Source organism: Hemibagrus wyckioides, linkage group LG20 (assembly GCF_019097595.1).
Source record: "Hemibagrus wyckioides isolate EC202008001 linkage group LG20, SWU_Hwy_1.0, whole genome shotgun sequence".
In the NCBI taxonomy this organism is placed as follows: Eukaryota; Metazoa; Chordata; class Actinopteri; order Siluriformes; family Bagridae; genus Hemibagrus; species Hemibagrus wyckioides.
Genome location: NC_080729.1, coordinates 18,742,499 through 18,763,545, shown reverse-complemented (window position 1 = coordinate 18,763,545; position 21,047 = coordinate 18,742,499). Strand labels below are relative to the sequence as shown.

At 43.9% G+C, this 21,047-nt stretch overlaps 1 protein-coding gene across 2 annotated transcripts; it reads left to right on the top strand.

Moving 5' to 3' along the window:
• The first annotated feature begins 563 nt into the window (after positions 1-563).
• Positions 564-20,928, top strand: LOC131370721 (transferrin receptor protein 1-like). 2 transcript variants are annotated; one of them, XM_058418158.1, is made up of 17 exons: positions 564-663; positions 1,904-2,133; positions 2,917-3,082; positions 3,310-3,532; positions 3,617-3,739; positions 3,830-3,925; positions 4,101-4,240; positions 4,324-4,493; positions 4,646-4,765; positions 5,724-5,809; positions 18,010-18,073; positions 18,158-18,222; positions 18,301-18,371; positions 18,502-18,589; positions 18,664-18,891; positions 19,754-19,906; positions 19,995-20,928. In XM_058418158.1, exons 2-17 carry the CDS (start codon positions 1,950-1,952, stop codon positions 20,232-20,234), a joined length of 2,217 nt encoding a protein of 738 aa, XP_058274141.1. In that variant the 5' UTR covers positions 564-663; positions 1,904-1,949; the 3' UTR covers positions 20,235-20,928. The 2 variants fall into 2 exon arrangements, with proteins under 2 accessions (XP_058274141.1, XP_058274140.1); XM_058418157.1 differs by lacking the exon at positions 564-663 and adding an exon at positions 675-813.
• Positions 20,929-21,047: the final 119 nt, after the last annotated feature.

The window sequence follows — 21,047 nt, the reverse complement described above, 5'->3', positions numbered from 1 at the left end:
CAAACAAAAAAATTTTCAAACATCAATACACTATTTATTTATGTCTTTATTTATTTATTACTTATTTACATTAATTTAAATATTTTTTACAATTCTTTTTTCTTTTATTTTAGTTTTAATTAATTTTAAATAAATGTACTTTTGAAATAACATTCAGGGACCTTGGAGGCATAAGCCCTCTCCCAATAAAATAATAAATAAATAAAATAAAATTTAATGTGAGGTCTTTATCCTCTGTATTAAACGAGTGGAATTATGCTAATTTTATTTTACAAGCAAATTTTTTATATGAAAAATAGTGTATATGAATCATGGTTAGCAATGGCTTGCAATGTTGCACTGCAAAACTTGTTCATAAGCTTGAATTTATTTTTATTTAAAATTCACTACATTTTTTCAATTAAGGATTTTTTTTTTTGCGTTTAAATTCTAATTCAGTTTTCTCCCCCATGCAATAAAAGGGAAAAAAAATTTAATGGGGGGAAAAATGTAAAACAAAAACAAAACAGATAGACAGTGTGATTAAAAAAGTGAAAGGAAAAGTTTTTGGACAGTGACTTTTATGGCTTTTAAATCCAGGAAGTAGGATATGATCTGACTCCCAAAAAACACTCACATGACTGATATTTTGCAGAACTCTGTTTCTCCAGTACCATCTTCCTGGTAAGAAATGGTTGAAGTTTAGAAGTTTTGGGCAGGTGCTTGAAGGTTTTGTGAGGATTTTTGGGAAGAGAAATGGGTTTGCACTCTGAGGAGAGAAGTTGTGTTTATTTGCGCTGGACTTTGGTCACGTGATATTTACTCGCGCGTGGAGTGGGTATATATTCCCGTTTACGGTTATTTGTACGTATAACGATTGAAATGGAAGCTATACAGAAATATATATTTATTAATCATTAACCTGGTGTTTCTTTAATACCTACAGCATTATATATGTTGATTGTTTTTTTGTTTTGTTTTTTTTGCAGCATGAAAAACGCAAAAAATGACCGGAAAATCGAACGGTTTCTATGATTATGTCTAAAATCCACACACACGACACTACTACATCGTGTTATATAGTATAGTGAGAGTATAGAGTATAGTGAGAGTATAGAGTATAGTGAGAGTATAGAGTATAGTGAGAGTATAATGCACTGAAGAAGTACGCACGGTTCTCCAGATGCGCACGCGCACGCATTTCTCAAAGCGACACTACATTTCCATGCACATCCTTTTGGATCTCCTTGTGGGTTTCCTCTGGGCTCTCTGGTTTCCTCCCGGTTTTTAAAAAAACGCAGGAAGGTGGATCGGCTATGCTAAATTGCTAGGAAAGAATGCACGTGCTCTGGTGTCCTGTCCTGGGTGTGTTCCCACTTCATGCCCAGTGTTCCTAGGATACCTTCCGGATGCACTCGGGATAATGCACACACTATTCAAAATCATTTTGAAGCTGGATGGTTACTGTGGAAATGGGAATACTGAATGCCAAGCAATTTATTAATTTATTCCCGTAGCACATTAAAGCAACTTTCAGTGACCAGTGGATGCTAAGATTTCAATTTTAAGGTTAATTGAAGTAGCATACAAATACTAATACTGTTAATAAGGATGGAAATAATATAAGGATGATTTAAATTAAAGAAATGAAAAGAAAGAAGGATTAAGACAGTTCAGCGGGACTCAAAAGCAAGTGTGTGTTTTTGGACTAAAAAAATGGGGAGAAAAGACATCTATCAAAGGGCACCATGTTGATTTTTATATTTTCTCTTTTTTTTGTGTAATTACACTTGGGGAAAAAATGTATGGGGATGGCTTCTACAGATATGCTTTTAAGATACAAGGCTTTAAATACAAGACATTCTGACCACACTGTGCTGTATATTAGACAAAAGCTTTATCTGACCTTGCTGTATGTCCACAGTTAATCAGGAAGCCACATTTCTACCCCACGTTTCCGTCAGCCCCACATGATGGAGGATAACGCCAGTCAACAGGAGTTGATCATGTCTGATCTGAATGATGAATCTGAGAGGAACAGAGTGGAAGAGTGTGTGAACAATCACGAGCACCATTCTTCCATCAGATCGAGACATCACTCTCTCAGAAACATCTGCTTCATGGTTGCTGCCTCTCTTTTCATTTTTGCCTTTGGTATGGAAATTCATCAGATGTCATTCCACCCATTAAAGCATGATAAAAATAGGGAAACATTTGACACACATTACACTCAGTTGGGAGTAATCGTCCTGTCATGTGGACAGTATTGTTTAGTCTTGTTGTTCTGTCCTACTTGTGCTTCCTTAAACAGACTACTACAGAAGAAGACTAGGAAACTCTTGCAATAGAAATACGTCCAGTAGGGGCAGTGAAAGGGGTAGAAAACATGCTAATCCCTGACAAAATTAACCAGATAAAATAATTATTTGGCAAAAAGAACGCATGCAATTCTAAACCTTCTCAAATTTTGATCAGTTCTAAGATACAGATATGAAGCTGTGAATGAAAATCTTAGACAAATCTAAAGGATTTCTGTAAATAGTTGATCATATACGTCCTTCACAGTCAAGTAACATAATCTCATTTATTGATAAACAATTATCCCAAATCAGATTTTGGTGGAGGCGGAGCCTAAGAGGAATGCTTTAAGGTATAACTAAGATAAAGGTATTTACAAGCACCCCAAAGATGCCCTTACTGACTTTCCTCGCAATTTGGAAGTGTATAAGACCTACATCATTGTGGGATGTGGTAGCTTAGTGGTTAAGGTTCAAATCCCAGGTCAACCAAACTGGGTCCTCAGACCTAAAGTATTTTGAACCCAGTGTCCTTTACTCTTACTACCTGGCTCCTCACCCTCATAAAGCAGTTGGAGTTTCTGTCCTTCTCAGTTTGTAAGTGTTGGAAATAACTTTGTGCTCCTCATTTATTTTCCAGGATTCCTGATTGGCTACGTTGGTCACACAAAGAGAGATCAAGGCTGCGTAATGTCTACTCCCTCTGAAGATGAAGTGGTTCAGACAGAAACAGTCTTCAACTGGAGCAACGTTACATCCTTGCTTAATAACAAACTGACCACAAGCAGCATTGACAACAGTTTGAAGTATGTTTATAGAAATTTTTTATCTAATGTCTGGAGAAATAACCCGAGCTCTGATGCCAACATCTGGATCCATATTTCTTTTTAAAACACAGTCTTGAGTAGAGCTGTTTAGACTTATGTGTAAAGGGCCAGTGTGTCTAGATGTTTTGATTCCAACCAGACACGACTAATCTAAAGAGGTCTGGGTTACTGAATAGAGCGTCTTTCTCTTTCTCATTCTCACTCAGTGAATTCTCCAGTGTCAGCCATCAAGCAGGATCTCCAGGAGACGAGGAACTGAGCAGTAAAATCTGGAAAAAATTCACGGATATGGGCATGACGCCTTGGGCCGATTCACACTTGGTAAAGATCCATGTCCGTCCAACAAAAGGCTCCAACACAGTGAGGTTCCGTAATACGACATTTTCTGAACCTGGTTATTTGGCCTACAGTCCCACTGGAACAGCACAGGTTTGTGTGTTTAAACTGGTTTCTGTTCAGCCTCAATATTTCTTCTCAGGGCATTGATGAATAAAATAGCTTTTTTAAATTCAGGGTGGAGTTCTGTATGCACATTACGGACGAACAGAGGACTTTAAGTCCCTTCGAAACTTAAATATAACTTCAGAAGGAAAGATCGCCTTGATCAGAGCCGGAAAAATAAGTTTTGCTGAAAAGGTCAGCAGAATTTTAGATCCAAATTCTATATATTATTTCATTTGAATGTGAATTTTTGTGTTTACATTTTGACTTTTGTTTAACGTTCAGGTTGCGAATGCTGCCAGTGTGAACGCGAGTGCAGTGCTGATCTATCCAGATCCTGCTGACTACTTGTTTGATGAGGAAACCAATCTTTTTGGTCATGTATGTACATCATATAGACTTTTTTCTGGTCAGCGACACACACAACTTACTCATGTAGATACTGGGACACCATGTAAAACATGGTTCTGCACCAGTATCCTGCCTTAATGTTTTATTGATTACATTCAGAGATGTTCTGTGGTTCTTCAGCTCAACATCTAGTCTCCTTGCACAGGTCCATCTTGGCTCCGGTGATCCATTCACTCCAGGTTTCCCATCTTTGAACCGCACCCAGTTTCCTCCATCGAAATCCTCAGGCCTGCCGAGCATCCCCGCCCAGACCATCAGAGCCAGTACAGCTGCAGCCATCATGAGGTAAAGCACGCAATCATATCTGATCAAGTAAAGTTCTCAGTTCTACAGAAAAATCTTGTGCTACACCTTGTCTAAATTTTCAGGAAACTTGGAGGTCATGATCCACCTCCTGAATGGGCCGGCGGTGGTCTGCGAGATGTAGCATACAAGCTTGGTGGTGATGATGATGTTGTCTCTGTGGAAGTCGACAACGCCCTCACTGTGACCAAGATCTTAAGTGTGTTTGGAGTCATCAAGGGTTTCATAGATCCAGGTAGATCACAAGCAGATCTTAGATCACAAGCTGTCTACTGGAGAGATGAACTCTGTTCTTCTGTTCTTCTCAGCTTGTGTTTTGATGTTGCTGCCTAACACGCCTCTCTGAAATCTTCCAGAGGTTCAGTGCATCTTTATCTTGTGGTGTAGATCGGTATGTGGTGATTGGAGCTCAGAGAGATGCCTGGGGTCCTGGATTTGCGAAGTCTACAGTTGGCACGAGTTTGCTGCTCGAGTTAGCCAGAGTTATTACCAGCATGATACACGAAGGTGAGATAAGCATATTGTCATATGCATCATATTTGTGTTGTCCTGACCGAGTCAACATACTCTTCTCCATAACCTTCTAGTTATTATTCTATTTAACAAAGATTGTGTAGATTCCATATAAGTTTGGGGAGATTCTGGTTACCATAGCAACCACCAGGGATACCATAGCAATAAACAATGATATAGCAACCAGTGCACCCTTGCAATTTGAATACCATTGAAACTGCTTAGGAACCCCCTAGCCAGACCATACTAACCACTCTGAATACAATCGCAGCTGCCTAGGAACACCTTAGCAACTTCCTAACAAGCACCATAGCAATGACTTAGCAAGCACAGATCAATAACATACCAACCATTTCGAATACCAAAGCAATTGCCTAGCAACCATCTAGCAACTCACTAGCAATCACTTGAGATACCATAGCAATGGCCTAGGAACATCCTAGTAACCATCTGAAATGCCACAACAACATGGGAGAGCACAGCAATAACCTAGCAACCATCTACCATCACCTTAGCAGCCACCTGGGATAACAGAGCTTTGAATACCATAGCAACTCCCTAGCAACACCCTAATAACCACCTGCAATATCACAGTAACAACCTGGCAACCACCATGGATACCGGAGCAACTGTTAAACAACACCATAGAAACCATCTCGGATACTATAGCAATGACAAAGCAACCAACTGGGATGCCGGAGCAACTGCTAAGAAACACCATAGCAACCACCTGAGATAGCATAGCTCTTACCTAGCAACCACTTGGGATATGGTACCAATGGCCAACCAGCTCCCTAGAATCACTTGGAATACCATAGCAACCACCTCCTAACATGACATTAGCAGCCACTTTAATGTTTTAACCTTGAATCGTATGATTTTAACATCTGAAAGGATTAAAAATGTGTAACATTTAAAGGTTTAAACTTTATTTATTTATTTTTTAAACAAGACGGATTCAAGCCCAGGAGGAGCATGGTGTTTGCAAGCTGGTCTGCGGGAGAATACGGGGCTGTGGGTGCCACCGAGTGGCTGGAGGTCGGAACAGCCGTCTGTGTGTATTCTGTGTGCAGTGTGTATTGTGTGTGTGCAGTGCGTAGTGTGTGTGTGCAGTGTGTAGTGTGTGTGTGCAGTGCGTATTGTGTGTGCAGTGCGTATTGTGTGTGCAGTGTGTATTGTGTGTACAGTGTGTAGTGTGTGTGCAGTGTGTAGTGTGTGTGTGCAGTGCGTATTGTGTGTGCAGTGTGTAGTGTGTGTGCAGTGTGCATTGTGTGTGTGCAGTGTGTATTGTGTGTGCAGTGTGTATTGTGTGTGTATTGTGTGTGCAGTGTGTATTGTGTGTACAGTGTGTAGTGTGTATGCAGTGTGTAGTGTGTGTGCAGTGTGTATTGTGTGTAGTGTGTAGTGTGTGTGCAGTGTGTATTGTGTGTGCAGTGTGTAGTGTGTGTGCAGTGTGTAATGTGTGTGCAGTGTATAGTGTGTGTGCAGTGTGTATTGTGTGTACAGTGTGTAGTGTGTGTACAGTGTGTATTGTGTGTACAGTGTGTAGTGTGTATGCAGTGTGTAGTGTGTGTGTGCAGTGTGTAGTGTGTGTACAGTGTGTATTGTGTGTACAGTGTGTAGTGTGTGTGCAGTGTGTATTGTGTGTGTGCAATGTGTATTGTGTGTGCAGTGTGTATTGTGTGTGCAATGTGTAGTGTGTGTGCAGTGTGTAGTGTGTGTGCAGTGTGTATTGTGTGAGCAGTGTGTATTGTGTGTAGTGTGTGTGCAGTGTGTATTGTGTGTGCAGTGTGTATTGTGTGTGCAGTGTGTATTGTGTGAGCAGTGTGTAGTGTGTGTGCAGTGTGTATTGTGTGTACAGTGTGTAGTGTGTGTGCAGTGTGTAGTGTGTATGCAGTGTGTAGTGTGTGTGTAGTGTGTGTGTGCAGTGTGTAGTGTGTGTGCAGTGTGTAGTGTGTGTGTGCAGTGTGTATTGTGTGTGCAGTGTGTATTGTGTGTGCAGTGTGTAATGTGTGTGCAGTGTGTATTGTGTGTGCAGTGTGTGTGCAGTGTGTAGTGTGTGTGTGCAGTGTGTATTGTGTGTGCAGTGTGTAGTGTGTGTGCAGTGTGTATTGTGTGTACAGTGTGTAGTGTGTGTGCAGTGTGTAGTGTGTGTGCAGTGTGTATTGTGTGTACAGTGTGTAGTGTGTGTGCAGTGTGTAGTGTGTATGCAGTGTGTAGTGTGTGTGTAGTGTGTGTGTGCAGTGTGTAGTGTGTGTGCAGTGTGTAGTGTGTGTGTGCAGTGTGTATTGTGTGTGCAGTGTGTATTGTGTGTGCAGTGTGTAGTGTGTGTGCAGTGTGTAGTGTGTGTGCAGTGTGTATTGTGTGTGCAGTGTGTAGTGTGTGTGCAGTGTGTATTGTGTGTACAGTGTGTAGTATGTGTGCAGTGTGTAGTGTGTGTGCAGTGTGTATTGTGTGCAGTGTGTAGTGTGTGTGCAGTGTGTGTGCAGTGTGTATTGTGTGTGCAGTGTGTAGTGTGTGTGCAGTGTGTAGTGTGTGTGTAGTGTGTGCAGTGTGTATTGTGTGTGCAGTGTATAGTGTGTGTGCAGTGTGTAGTGTGTGTGCAGTGTGTGTGCAGTGTGTATTGTGTGTGCAGTGTGTAGTGTGTGTGCAGTGTGTAGTGTGTGTGCAGTGTATAGTGTGTGTGCAGTGTGTGTACAGTGTGTATTGTGTGTGTGCAGTGTGTATTGTGTGTGCAGTGTGTAGTGTGTGTGCAGTGTGTATTGTGTGTACAGTGTGTAGTGTGTGTGCAGTGTGTAGTGTGTGTGCAGTGTGTATTGTGTGCAGTGTGTGTGCAGTGTGTAGTGTGTATTGTGTGTGCAGTGTGTAGTGTGTGTGCAGTGTGTATTGTGTGTGCAGTGTGTAGTGTGTGTGCAGTGTGTATTGTGTGTACAGTGTGTAATGTGTGTGCAGTGTGTAGTGTGTGTGCAGTGTGTATTGTGTGAGCAGTGTGTATTGTGTGTACAGTGTGTAGTGTGTGTGCAGTGTGTATTGTGTGTGCAGTGTGTAGTGTGTGTGCAGTGTGTATTGTGTGTGCAGTGTGTAGTGTGTGTGCAGTGTGTAGTGTGTATGCAGTGTGTAGTGTGTGTACAGTGTGTAGTGTGTGTGTGCAGTGTGTATTGTGTGTGCAGTGTGTAGTGTGTGTGCAGTGTGTAGTGTGTGTGTGCAGTGTGTAGTGTGTGTGCAGTGTGTAGTGTGTGTGCAGTGTGTAGTGTGTGTGTGCAGTGTGTATTGTGTGTGCAGTGTGTAGTGTGTGTGCAGTGTGTAATGTGTGTGCAGTGTGTAGTGTGTGTGCAGTGTGTAATGTGTGTGCAGTGTGTATTGTGTGTGTGCAGTGTGTATTGTGTGTGCAGTGTGTAGTGTGTGTGCAGTGTGTATTGTGTGTGCAGTGTGTAGTGTGTGTGCAGTGTGTATTGTGTGTGCAGTGTGTAGTGTGTGTGCAGTGTGTATTGTGTGTGCAGTGTGTAGTGTGTGTACAGTGTGTAGTGTGTGTGTGCAGTGTGTATTGTGTGTGCAGTGTGTAGTGTGTGTGCAGTGTGTATTGTGTGTGCAGTGTGTATTGTGTGTGAGCAGTGTGTATTGTGTGTGTGCAGTGTGTATTGTGTGTACAGTGTGTAGTGTGTGTGCAGTGTGTATTGTGTGTGTGCAGTGTGTATTGTGTGTGAGTAGTGTGTATTGTGTGTGTGCAGTGTGTATTGTGTGTGAGCAGTGTGTATTGTGTGTACAGTGTGTAGTGTGTGTGCAGTGTGTAGTGTGTGTGCAGTGTGTATTGTGTGTGCAGTGCGTATTGTGTGTGCAGTGCGTAGTGTGTTTGCAGTGTGTAGTGTGTATTGTGTGTGCAGTGTGTAGTGTGTATTGTGTGTGCAGTGTGTAGTGTGTGTGCAGTGTGTAGTGTGTATTGTGTGTGCAGTGTGTAGTGTGTGTGCAGTGTGTAGTGTGTAGTGTGTGTGCAGTGTGCAGTGTGCAGTGTGTATTGTGTGTGCAGTGTGTAGTGTGTGTGCAGTGTGTAGTGTGTGTGCAGTGTGTAGTGTGTGTGTAGTGTGTAGTGTGTGTGCAGTGTGCAGTGTGTATTGTGTGTGCAGTGTGTATTGTGTGTGCAGTGTAGTGTGTGTGCAGTGTGCAGTGTGTATTGTGTGTGCAGTGTGTAGTGTGTGTGCAGTGTGTAGTGTGTGTGCAGTGTGTATTGTGTGAGCAGTGTGTATTGTGTGTACAGTGTGTAGTGTGTTTGCAGTGTGTAATGTGTGTGCAGTGTGTATTGTGTGTGTGCAGTGTGTATTGTGTGTGCAGTGTGTAGTGTGTGTGCAGTGTGTATTGTGTGTACAGTGTGTAGTGTGTGTGCAGTGTGTAGTGTGTGTGCAGTGTGTATTGTGTGCAGTGTGTAGTGTGTGTGCAGTGTGTGTGCAGTGTGTATTGTGTGTGCAGTGTGTAGTGTGTATGCAGTGTGTAGTGTGTGCAGTGTGTATTGTGTGTGCAGTGTATAGTGTGTGTGCAGTGTGTAGTGTGTGTGCAGTGTGTGTGCAGTGTGTATTGTGTGTGCAGTGTGTAGTGTGTGTGCAGTGTGTAGTGTGTGTGCAGTGTATAGTGTGTGTGCAGTGTGTGTACAGTGTGTATTGTGTGTGTGCAGTGTGTATTGTGTGTGCAGTGTGTAGTGTGTGTGCAGTGTGTATTGTGTGTACAGTGTGTAGTGTGTGTGCAGTGTGTAGTGTGTGTGCAGTGTGTATTGTGTGCAGTGTGTGTGCAGTGTGTAGTGTGTAGTGTGTGTGCAGTGTGTAGTGTGTGTGCAGTGTGTATTGTGTGTGCAGTGTGTAGTGTGTGTGCAGTGTGTATTGTGTGTACAGTGTGTAATGTGTGTGCAGTGTGTAGTGTGTGTGCAGTGTGTATTGTGTGAGCAGTGTGTATTGTGTGTACAGTGTGTAGTGTGTGTGCAGTGTGTAGTGTGTGTACAGTGTGTAATGTGTGTGCAGTGTGTATTGTGTGTGCAGTGTGTATTGTGTGTGCAGTGTGTAGTGTGTGTGCAGTGTGTAGTGTGTGTGCAGTGTGTATTGTGTGTGCAGTGTGTAGTGTGTGTGCAGTGTGTATTGTGTGTGCAGTGTGTAGTGTGTGTACAGTGTGTAGTGTGTGTGTGCAGTGTGTATTGTGTGTGCAGTGTGTAGTGTGTGTGCAGTGTGTATTGTGTGTGCAGTGTGTAGTGTGTGTGCAGTGTGTATTGTGTGTGCAGTGTGTAGTGTGTGTACAGTGTGTAGTGTGTGTGTGCAGTGTGTATTGTGTGTGCAGTGTGTGTGCAGTGTGTAATGTGTGTGCAGTGTGTATTGTGTGTGTGCAGTGTGTATTGTGTGTGCAGTGTGTAGTGTGTGTGCAGTGTGTATTGTGTGTGCAGTGTGTATTGTGTGTGCAGTGTGTAGTGTGTGTGCAGTGTGTAGTGTGTGTACAGTGTGTAGTGTGTGTGTGCAGTGTGTATTGTGTGTGCAGTGTGTAGTGTGTGTGTATTGTGTGTGCAGTGTGTATTGTGTGTGAGCAGTGTGTATTGTGTGTGTGCAGTGTGTATTGTGTGTACAGTGTGTAGTGTGTGTGCAGTGTGTATTGTGTGTGTGCAGTGTGTATTGTGTGTGAGTAGTGTGTATTGTGTGCGTGCAGTGTGTATTGTGTGTGAGCAGTGTGTATTGTGTGTACAGTGTGTAGTGTGTGTGCAGTGTGTAGTGTGTGTGCAGTGTGTATTGTGTGTACAGTGTGTAGTGTGTGTGCAGTGTGTATTGTGTGTGTGCAATGTGTATTGTGTGTGCAGTGTGTATTGTGTGTGCAATGTGTAGTGTGTGTGCAGTGTGTAGTGTGTGTGCAGTGTGTATTGTGTGAGCAGTGTGTATTGTGTGTACAGTGTGTAGTGTGTGTGCAGTGTGTATTGTGTGTGCAGTGTGTGTGCAGTGTGTATTGTGTGTACAGTGTGTAGTGTGTGTGTAGTGTGTGTGCAGTGTGTATTGTGTGTGCAGTGTGTATTGTGTGAGCAGTGTGTATTGTGTGTACAGTGTGTAGTGTGTTTGCAGTGTGTAATGTGTGAGCAGTGTGTATTGTGTGTGCAGTGTGTATTGTGTGTGCAGTGTGTATTGTGTGTACAGTGTGTAGTGTGTGTGCAGTGTGTATTGTGTGTGTGCAGTGTGTATTGTGTGTACAGTGTGTAGTGTGTGTACAGTGTGTAGTGTGTGTGCAGTGTGTAGTGTGTGTGCAGTGTGTATTGTGTGCAGTGTGTAGTGTGTGTGCAGTGTGTATTGTGTGCAGTGTGTAGTGTGTGTGCAGTGTGTATTGTGTGTACAGTGTGTAGTGTGTGTGCAGTGTGTGTGCAGTGTGTATTGTGTGCAGTGTGTATTGTGTGTACAGTGTGTAGTGTGTGTGCAGTGTGTAGTGTGTGTGCAGTGTGTATTGTGTGCAGTGTGTAGTGTGTGTGCAGTGTGTGTGCAGTGTGTATTGTGTGTGCAGTGTGTAGTGTGTGTGCAGTGTGTAGTGTGTGTGCAGTGTGTAGTGTGTGCAGTGTGTATTGTGTGTGCAGTGTATAGTGTGTGTGCAGTGTGTAGTGTGTGTGCAGTGTGTGTGCAGTGTGTATTGTGTGTGCAGTGTGTAGTGTGTGTGCAGTGTGTAGTGTGTGTGCAGTGTATAGTGTGTGCAGTGTGTGTACAGTGTGTATTGTGTGTGTGCAGTGTGTATTGTGTGTGCAGTGTGTAGTGTGTGTGCAGTGTGTATTGTGTGTACAGTGTGTAGTGTGTGTGCAGTGTGTAGTGTGTGTGCAGTGTGTATTGTGTGCAGTGTGTGTGCAGTGTGTAGTGTGTATTGTGTGTGCAGTGTGTAGTGTGTGTGCAGTGTGTATTGTGTGTGCAGTGTTTAGTGTGTTTGCAGTGTGTAATGTGTGTGCAGTGTGTATTGTGTGTGTGCAGTGTGTATTGTGTGTGCAGTGTGTAGTGTGTGTGCAGTGTGTATTGTGTGTGCAGTGTGTAGTGTGTGTGCAGTGTGTAGTGTGTGTACAGTGTGTAGTGTGTGTGCAGTGTGTATTGTGTGTACAGTGTGTAGTGTGTGTGCAGTGTGTAGTGTGTGTGCAGTGTGTATTGTGTGTGCAGTGCGTATTGTGTGTGCAGTGCGTAGTGTGTTTGCAGTGTGTAGTGTGTATTGTGTGTGCAGTGTGTAGTGTGTATTGTGTGTGCAGTGTGTAGTGTGTGTGCAGTGTGTAGTGTGTATTGTGTGTGCAGTGTGTAGTGTGTGTGCAGTGTGTAGTGTGTAGTGTGTGTGCAGTGTGCAGTGTGTATTGTGTGTGCAGTGTGTAGTGTGTGTGCAGTGTGTAGTGTGTGTGCAGTGTGTAGTGTGTGTGCAGTGTGTAGTGTGTAGTGTGTGTGCAGTGTGCAGTGTGTATTGTGTGTGCAGTGTGTATTGTGTGTGCAGTGTAGTGTGTGTGCAGTGTGCAGTGTGTATTGTGTGTGCAGTGTGTAGTGTGTGTGCAGTGTGCAGTGTGTATTGTGTGTGCAGTGTGTATTGTGTGTGCAGTGTGTAGTGTGTGTGCAGTGTGTAGTGTGTGTGCAGTGTGCAGTGTGTATTGTGTGTGCAGTGTGTAGTGTGTATTGTGTGTGCAGTGTGTAGTGTGTGTGCAGTGTGCAGTGTGTAGTGTGTGTGCAGTGTGCAGTGTGTATTGTGTGTGCAGTGTGTAGTGTGTATTGTGTGTGCAGTGTGTAGTGTGTGTGCAGTGTGCAGTGTGTATTGTGTGTGCAGTGTGCAGTGTGTATTGTGTGTGCAGTGTGTAGTGTGTGTGCAGTGTGTAGTGTGTGTGCAGTGTGTAGTGTGTATTGTGTGTGCAGTGTGTAGTGTGTGTGCAGTGTGTAGTGTGTAGTGTGTGTGCAGTGTGCAGTGTGTATTGTGTGTGCAGTGTGTAGTGTGTATTGTGTGTGCAGTGTGTAGTGTGTGTGCAGTGTGTAGTGTGTATTGTGTGTGCAGTGTGTAGTGTGTGTGCAGTGTGTAGTGTGTGTGCAGTGTGTAGTGTGTAGTGTGTGTGCAGTGTGCAGTGTGTATTGTGTGTGCAGTGTGTAGTGTGTGTGCAGTGTGTAGTGTGTGTGCAGTGTGTAGTGTGTAGTGTGTGTGCAGTGTGCAGTGTGTATTGTGTGTGCAGTGTGTAGTGTGTGTGCAGTGTGTAGTGTGTAGTGTGTGTGCAGTGTGCAGTGTGTATTGTGTGTGCAGTGTGTATTGTGTGTGCAGTGTAGTGTGTGTGCAGTGTGCAGTGTGTATTGTGTGTGCAGTGTGTAGTGTGTGTGCAGTGTGCAGTGTGTATTGTGTGTGCAGTGTGTATTGTGTGTGCAGTGTGTAGTGTGTGTGCAGTGTGTAGTGTGTGTGCAGTGTGCAGTGTGTATTGTGTGTGCAGTGTGTAGTGTGTGTGCAGTGTGCAGTGTGTATTGTGTGTGCAGTGTGTAGTGTGTGTGCAGTGTGTAGTGTGTAGTGTGTGTGCAGTGTGCAGTGTGTATTGTGTGTGCAGTGTGTAGTGTGTATTGTGTGTGCAGTGTGTAGTGTGTGTGCAGTGTGCAGTGTGTATTGTGTGTGCAGTGTAGTGTGTGTGCAGTGTGCAGTGTGTATTGTGTGTGCAGTGTGTAGTGTGTAGTGTGTGTGCAGTGTGTATTGTGTGTGCAGTGTGTATTGTGTGTGCAGTGTGTAGTGTGTGTGCAGTGTGTAGTGTGTAGTGTGTGTGCAGTGTGTATTGTGTGTGCAGTGTGTAGTGTGTGTGCAGTGTGTAGTGTGTAGTGTGTGTGCAGTGTGTATTGTGTGTGCAGTGTGTAGTGTGTGTGCAGTGTGCAGTGTGTATTGTGTGTGCAGTGTGTATTGTGTGTGCAGTGTGTAGTGTGTAGTGTGTGTGCAGTGTGTATTGTGTGTACAGTGTGTAATGTGTGTGCAGTGTGTAGTGTGTGTGCAGTGTGTATTGTGTGAGCAGTGTGTATTGTGTGTACAGTGTGTAGTGTGTGTGCAGTGTGTATTGTGTGTACAGTGTGTAATGTGTGTGCAGTGTGTATTGTGTGTGTGCAGTGTGTATTGTGTGTGCAGTGTGTAGTGTGTGTGCAGTGTGTAGTGTGTGTGCAGTGTGTATTGTGTGTGCAGTGTGTAGTGTGTGTGCAGTGTGTATTGTGTGTGCAGTGTGTATTGTGTGTGCAGTGTGTAGTGTGTGTGCAGTGTGCAGTGTGTATTGTGTGTGCAGTGTGTATTGTGTGTGCAGTGTGTATTGTGTGTGCAGTGTGTAGTGTGTGTGCAGTGTGTATTGTGTGTGTGCAGTGTGTATTGGGTGTGCAGTGTGTAGTGTGTGTGTGCAGTGTGTATTGTGTGTGCAGTGTGTGTGCAGTGTGTAATGTGTGTGCAGTGTGTATTGTGTGTGTGCAGTGTGTATTGTGTGTGCAGTGTGTAGTGTGTGTGCAGTGTGTATTGTGTGTGTGCAGTGTGTATTGTGTGTGCAGTGTGTAGTGTGTGTGCAGTGTGTAGTGTGTGTACAGTGTGTAGTGTGTGTGTGCAGTGTGTATTGTGTGTGCAGTGTGTATTGTGTGTGCAGTGTGTAGTGTGTGTGTATTGTGTGTGCAGTGTGTATTGTGTGTGAGCAGTGTGTATTGTGTGTGTGCAGTGTGTATTGTGTGTACAGTGTGTAGTGTGTGTGCAGTGTGTATTGTGTGTGTGCAGTGTGTATTGTGTGTGAGTAGTGTGTATTGTGTGCGTGCAGTGTGTATTGTGTGTGAGCAGTGTGTATTGTGTGTACAGTGTGTAGTGTGTGTGCAGTGTGTAGTGTGTGTGCAGTGTGTATTGTGTGTACAGTGTGTAGTGTGTGTGCAGTGTGTATTGTGTGTGTGCAATGTGTATTGTGTGTGCAGTGTGTATTGTGTGTGCAATGTGTAGTGTGTGTGCAGTGTGTAGTGTGTGTGCAGTGTGTATTGTGTGAGCAGTGTGTATTGTGTGTACAGTGTGTAGTGTGTGTGCAGTGTGTATTGTGTGTGCAGTGTGTGTGCAGTGTGTATTGTGTATTGTGTGTACAGTGTGTAGTGTGTGTGTAGTGTGTGTGCAGTGTGTATTGTGTGTGCAGTGTGTATTGTGTGTGCAGTGTGTATTGTGTGAGCAGTGTGTATTGTGTGTACAGTGTGTATTGTGTGTGCAGTGTGTATTGTGTGTGCAGTGTGTATTGTGTGAGCAGTGTGTATTGTGTGTGCAGTGTGTATTGTGTGTGCAGTGTGTATTGTGTGTACAGTGTGTAGTGTGTGTGCAGTGTGTATTGTGTGTGTGCAGTGTGTATTGTGTGTGCAGTGTGCAGTGTGTGTACAGTGTGTAGTGTGTGTGAGTGTGTGTGCAGTGTGTATAGTGTGCAGTGTGTGTAGTGTGTGTGCAGTGTGTAATGTGTGTGTAGTGTGTGTGTAATGTGCAGTGTGTGTAATGTGTGTGTACAGTGTGTAGTGTGTGTGCAGTGTGTGTGCAGTGTGTATTGTGTGCAGTGTGTAGTGTGTGTGCAGTGTGTATTGTGTGTACAGTGTGTAGTGTGTGTGCAGTGTGTAGTGTGTGTGCAGTGTGTATTGTGTGCAGTGTGTAGTGTGTGTGCAGTGTGTGTGCAGTGTGTATGTGTGTGTGTGCAGTGTGTAGTGTGTGTGCAGTGTGTAGTGTGTGTGCAGTGTGTAGTGTGTGCAGTGTGTATTGTGTGTGCAGTGTATAGTGTGTGTGCAGTGTGTAGTGTGTGTGCAGTGTGTGTGCAGTGTGTATTGTGTGTGCAGTGTGTAGTGTGTGTGCAGTGTGTAGTGTGTGTGCAGTGTATAGTGTGTGCAGTGTGTGTACAGTGTGTATTGTGTGTGTGCAGTGTGTATTGTGTGTGCAGTGTGTAGTGTGTGTGCAGTGTGTATTGTGTGTACAGTGTGTAGTGTGTGTGCAGTGTGTAGTGTGTGTGCAGTGTGTATTGTGTGCAGTGTGTGTGCAGTGTGTAGTGTGTATTGTGTGTGCAGTGTGTAGTGTGTGTGCAGTGTGTATTGTGTGTGCAGTGTTTAGTGTGTTTGCAGTGTGTAATGTGTGTGCAGTGTGTATTGTGTGTGTGCAGTGTGTATTGTGTGTGCAGTGTGTAGTGTGTGTGCAGTGTGTAGTGTGTGTGCAGTGTGTAGTGTGTGTACAGTGTGTAGTGTGTGTGCAGTGTGTATTGTGTGTACAGTGTGTAGTGTGTGTGCAGTGTGTAGTGTGTGTGCAGTGTGTATTGTGTGTGCAGTGCGTATTGTGTGTGCAGTGCGTAGTGTGTTTGCAGTGTGTAGTGTGTATTGTGTGTGCAGTGTGTAGTGTGTGTGCAGTGTGTAGTGTGTATTGTGTGTGCAGTGTGTAGTGTGTGTGCAGTGTGTAGTGTGTAGTGTGTGTGCAGTGTGCAGTGTGTATTGTGTGTGCAGTGTGTAGTGTGTGTGCAGTGTGTAGTGTGTGTGCAGTGTGTAGTGTGTGTGCAGTGTGCAGTGTGTATTGTGTGTGCAGTGTGTATTGTGTGTGCAGTGTAGTGTGTGTGCAGTGTGCAGTGTGTATTGTGTGTGCAGTGTGTAGTGTGTGTGCAGTGTGCAGTGTGTATTGTGTGTGCAGTGTGTATTGTGTGTGCAGTGTGTAGTGTGTGTGCAGTGTGTAGTGTGTGTGCAGTGTGCAGTGTGTATTGTGTGTGCAGTGTGTAGTGTGTATTGTGTGTGCAGTGTGTAGTGTGTGTGCAGTGTGCAGTGTGTAGTGTGTGTGCAGTGTGCAGTGTGTATTGTGTGTGCAGTGTGTAGTGTGTATTGTGTGTGCAGTGTGTAGTGTGTGTGCAGTGTGCAGTGTGTATTGTGTGTGCAGTGTGCAGTGTGTATTGTGTGTGCAGTGTGTAGTGTGTAGTGTGTGTGCAGTGTGTAGTGTGTGTGCAGTGTGCAGTGTGTATTGTGTGTGCAGTGTGTAGTGTGTGTGCAGTGTGTAGTGTGTATTGTGTGTGCAGTGTGTAGTGTGTGTGCAGTGTGTAGTGTGTAGTGTGTGTGCAGTGTGCAGTGTGTATTGTGTGTGCAGTGTGTAGTGTGTATTGTGTGTGCAGTGTGTAGTGTGTATTGTGTGTGCAGTGTGTAGTGTGTGTGCAGTGTGTAGTGTGTGTGCAGTGTGTAGTGTGTAGTGTGTGTGCAGTGTGCAGTGTGTATTGTGTGTGCAGTGTGTAGTGTGTGTGCAGTGTGTAGTGTGTGTGCAGTGTGTAGTGTGTAGTGTGTGTGCAGTGTGCAGTGTGTATTGTGTGTGCAGTGTGTAGTGTGTGTGCAGTGTGTAGTGTGTGTGCAGTGTGTAGTGTGTGTGCAGTGTGTAGTGTGTAGTGTGTGTGCAGTGTGCAGTGTGTATTGTGTGTGCAGTGTGTATTGTGTGTGCAGTGTAGTGTGTGTGCAGTGTGCAGTGTGTATTGTGTGTGCAGTGTGTAGTGTGTGTGCAGTGTGCAGTGTGTATTGTGTGTGCAGTGTGTATTGTGTGTGCAGTGTGTAGTGTGTGTGCAGTGTGTAGTGTGTGTGCAGTGTGCAGTGTGTATTGTGTGTGCAGTGTGTAGTGTGTATTGTGTGTGCAGTGTGTAGTGTGTGTGCAGTGTGCAGTGTGTATTGTGTGTGCAGTGTGTAGTGTGTGTGCAGTGTGTAGTGTGTAGTGTGTGTGCAGTGTGCAGTGTGTATTGTGTGTGCAGTGTGTAGTGTGTATTGTGTGTGCAGTGTGTAGTGTGTGTGCAGTGTGCAGTGTGTATTGTGTGTGCAGTGTAGTGTGTGTGCAGTGTGCAGTGTGTATTGTGTGTGCAGTGTGTAGTGTGTAGTGTGTGTGCAGTGTGTATTGTGTGTGCAGTGTGTATTGTGTGTGCAGTGTGTAGTGTGTGTGCAGTGTGTAGTGTGTAGTGTGTGTGCAGTGTGTATTGTGTGTGCAGTGTGTAGTGTGTGTGCAGTGTGTAGTGTGTAGTGTGTGTGCAGTGTGTATTGTGTGTGCAGTGTGTAGTGTGTGTGCAGTGTGCAGTGTGTATTGTGTGTGCAGTGTGTATTGTGTGTGCAGTGTGTAGTGTGTGTGCAGTGTGTAGTGTGTAGTGTGTGTGCAGTGTGTATTGTGTGTGCAGTGTGTAGTGTGTGTGCAGTGTGCAGTGTGTATTGTGTGTGTACACTATACAACACACCATGATCAGCCCATTGTGATTATTTAACCCATCACATTTCATGTTTTTACACCAACAGAGCTACCTGTCCTCTCTGAATATGAAAGCCTTCTCCTACATTAGCCTGGATGGTGTTGTCACAGGTGGAATTATTTTATCAACAACCTGAAATAAATGATACTGCGAGACATTTACACACACTGACTCTTTAAAAAAATTCCAAACAGGTTCCTTTTTCAAAGCCAGTGCGAGCCCGCTGATGTATGACTTGATAGCAAGTACTTTGAAAGAGGTGAGGTTTCATGTGAAAGATTTTTAAATTATAAAATTCATTTAGAACAGAACTAATTCCCAGTGGTTGTTTTTTAAGGTATCTTCCCCGAGTGACCCCAGTAAGAGTTTGTACTCCCAAGTGGCTGGAAACAACTGGGAAGCATCTGTGTATGTATTTAATACTTAATAGTTTCCACTCGCTAGGTTGTAACTGGTCAGAGTTATGGTGGTTCACACACAGTAACTTGAGCTTAAGATCGAAGATGTCATGCATTTAAGATGTAAACTATCCCTACAGGATGAAGCCGATGAGGATGGATGACCCCGCCTATCCGTTCCAGGCCTTCTCTGGTATCCCGTCAGTTTCATTCCAGTTTGAAACTGAGGTAAGCACGACAGTCATTAATTGATTATTTTCACGTTTTTGTATCGTTAACTGCCTTTTTCTTTTTTCTTTCAGAATAAACCATACCCATACTTTGGCACCATGCTGGACACCAGAAAGAATCTGGAAGCCGAAACATCTCCAGAAATTCTCGTGGTGGCCAAGGTGGCAGGCGAGATCGCCGGGGTGATGGCTCTACGTCTGGTGCATGACCACTTGCTCAGACTAAACGTGGAGAAATACAAGAAAGTCCTGTATATACACGTGAACAAAATCAACAGAGAAGTGCGGCGTCTGCAGAAGGTAAGGCTTCTGACCAGCACCAAGATAAAGGCGATCCTTACCCCTGATAAATTCCAGTCTATCCTGCCCAACGTTTCTGCTTGATGGATCGTTGAACTCCGAGGAGATTTTCAAGGGGCGGGATTGTCTATATAAATTTATACGGAGATTCAATTGAAATCCAAGTGATATTGTGAAGAGGTGCAGGTGAATCAGAGGGATTTCATTCACAGATGATTCGTCTGAGTCTGTTTGAACAAGCTGCGATGCAGTGAATCATTTCTTATAATTCAGTGGCTTTTGAAACTGAAAAAAAGAAAAAACACAAAGCATAGTTTGATTTCAAGTGACCATCAGTCAGAAAATAGCCATAGAAATATGATTATCAAACAAGTTTGCACAAGTTTTACATTCTATGTTTATATATACATATATATATATATATGTGTGTGTGTGTATCTGCCTGGAAATCAAGCAACAACTACCGAATCATTTCAGTCACAAGTGAGATTCATACTTTGGTGGAACTGCTGTGCTACTGAGCTTCTGTGAATCTGTTTAAAGGACTGTGTTGAGTGTAAAATAACGCAAAAAAACAATGATTATTAGGGTTTTTAAAATATATTTCCCAAGCTGTTATTTGTTTGAGCAAATGAATCGACTCAGCTAAATGATTCGATTCACTGATGACTAAGTAGAAGGTTCAAGAATGTAGCTTTATGACATAATTCCTATTTGTCCTTTTAGTCTTATTTTCAACATCAACATCATCCAACCTTCCTGTAAATGGAAGTATCATCAGGATTCATATGGATTACAGTCATTAATTAAAATCAAAATGTGACCTGAGAAAAATATCCTTCACATGTGCTTAAATTTTCAGACCAGCAAACTTACAGAGTACGTGCAAACGAAGTGGTTGATGTCGGCTTTGGGGTCGTACAGCCGCGCTTCTAATCGCCTCATCAGCAGCATGGAAAACAGTGACCTTGATGACCTGGAGCAGTGTCGCATCATCAACGACCAAATCATTGGGGTAAATCAAAACCCCTTGTGATTGTATCTATGCTAGACCAAACAATAACAATCCCTGATGTGTGTGTTTTTCCCCTGTGTGTCTGCAGATAGAGAGGAATCTGCTGTCCCCTTACGTGTCTCCTCGGGACGTTCCATTCAGACATGTATTGCTGGGCTCCGGATCGCACACTCTGGGATCTGTGTTCACGAGCCTGGCCTTGATCCCGAATGGTACCGCCAGTGTCGATGCCATCCTACTGAATAATCAGATCGCTGTGGCTGCCTGGATGATCCAGAGCTGTGCTAATGCTCTCCAAGGGAACGTGTGGGAAAGAGAAGTTGACTGAAAGATTTGCACTGGATTGCACTTTTACACTGCCTGAGTGACACTGAAAGAGACACTGTGCTGTATTTTAGCCACCTGGACATGTGCAGATAATGCGATAAGCCAGGAATTAACCACTTGGGGTGTGCTGTTATAGGAAAATAATCAATAACCAACTCCTTTGAAATCACAGGTCTCCACTCCCTCTTCGGGGAAAAATCAAGATAAACAGCAAAATCTAAGCTTTTTTGTTCTGATTGTTTTCCTGTGTAGGAAAACTTACTGACTGTTACAATGTGCTGGCACTGGAGACTCCTTCCATAAAACATTTTTTTTTACATATCAATGATTACACAGTGTGTGTGGTTGTCTGTCTATATGTGTGACCCTGTGATGGACTGGTGACATGTCCAGGGTGGACCCCTGCCTTTCGCCCAATGTGTGCTGGGATAGGCTCCAGCAGATCCCTGTGACCCTAATTAGGAATAAAGCGGGTATAGAAAATGGATGGATGGATGGATGATTATGCACGTTATATGGAATATCCGCTATTCCAAGTCCATGTGAATAAGAATGAGCTGTCATTTGCGATTTGTCTTGCAGCCGAAACTCATGTCTGCGCTTCTGTTCAAGAAAATGAATCAACACCTTCTTAGCAATCAACATCTAGTCTTCATCAAAACTGTGCTACATTAATTAAAACAATTAAAACAATGGCTTGTTGTGTACTGTCATTCTTACTAACAGCCACAAGGGGGTGCCACAGAGCAGCACTCGGCATTCAGTCCAGAAAAACAAAAACAGAGATTATGTGGTGTACATTTTGAGCACTTAA

What these genes read in the sequence shown, in the direction of transcription:
- LOC131370721 (XM_058418158.1), top strand. Translation starts at nt 1,950, where the DNA reads ATGATGGAGGATAACGCCAGTCAACAGGAGTTGATCATGTCTGATCTG. An exon ending in AGCATTGACAACAGTTTGAA is followed by an intron (nt 3,083 to 3,309) that starts GTATGTTTATAG and finishes ATTCTCACTCAG; the next exon opens with TGAATTCTCCAGTGTCAGCC. An exon ending in TCAACGACCAAATCATTGGG is followed by an intron (nt 19,907 to 19,994) that starts GTAAATCAAAAC and finishes GTGTGTCTGCAG; the next exon opens with ATAGAGAGGAATCTGCTGTC.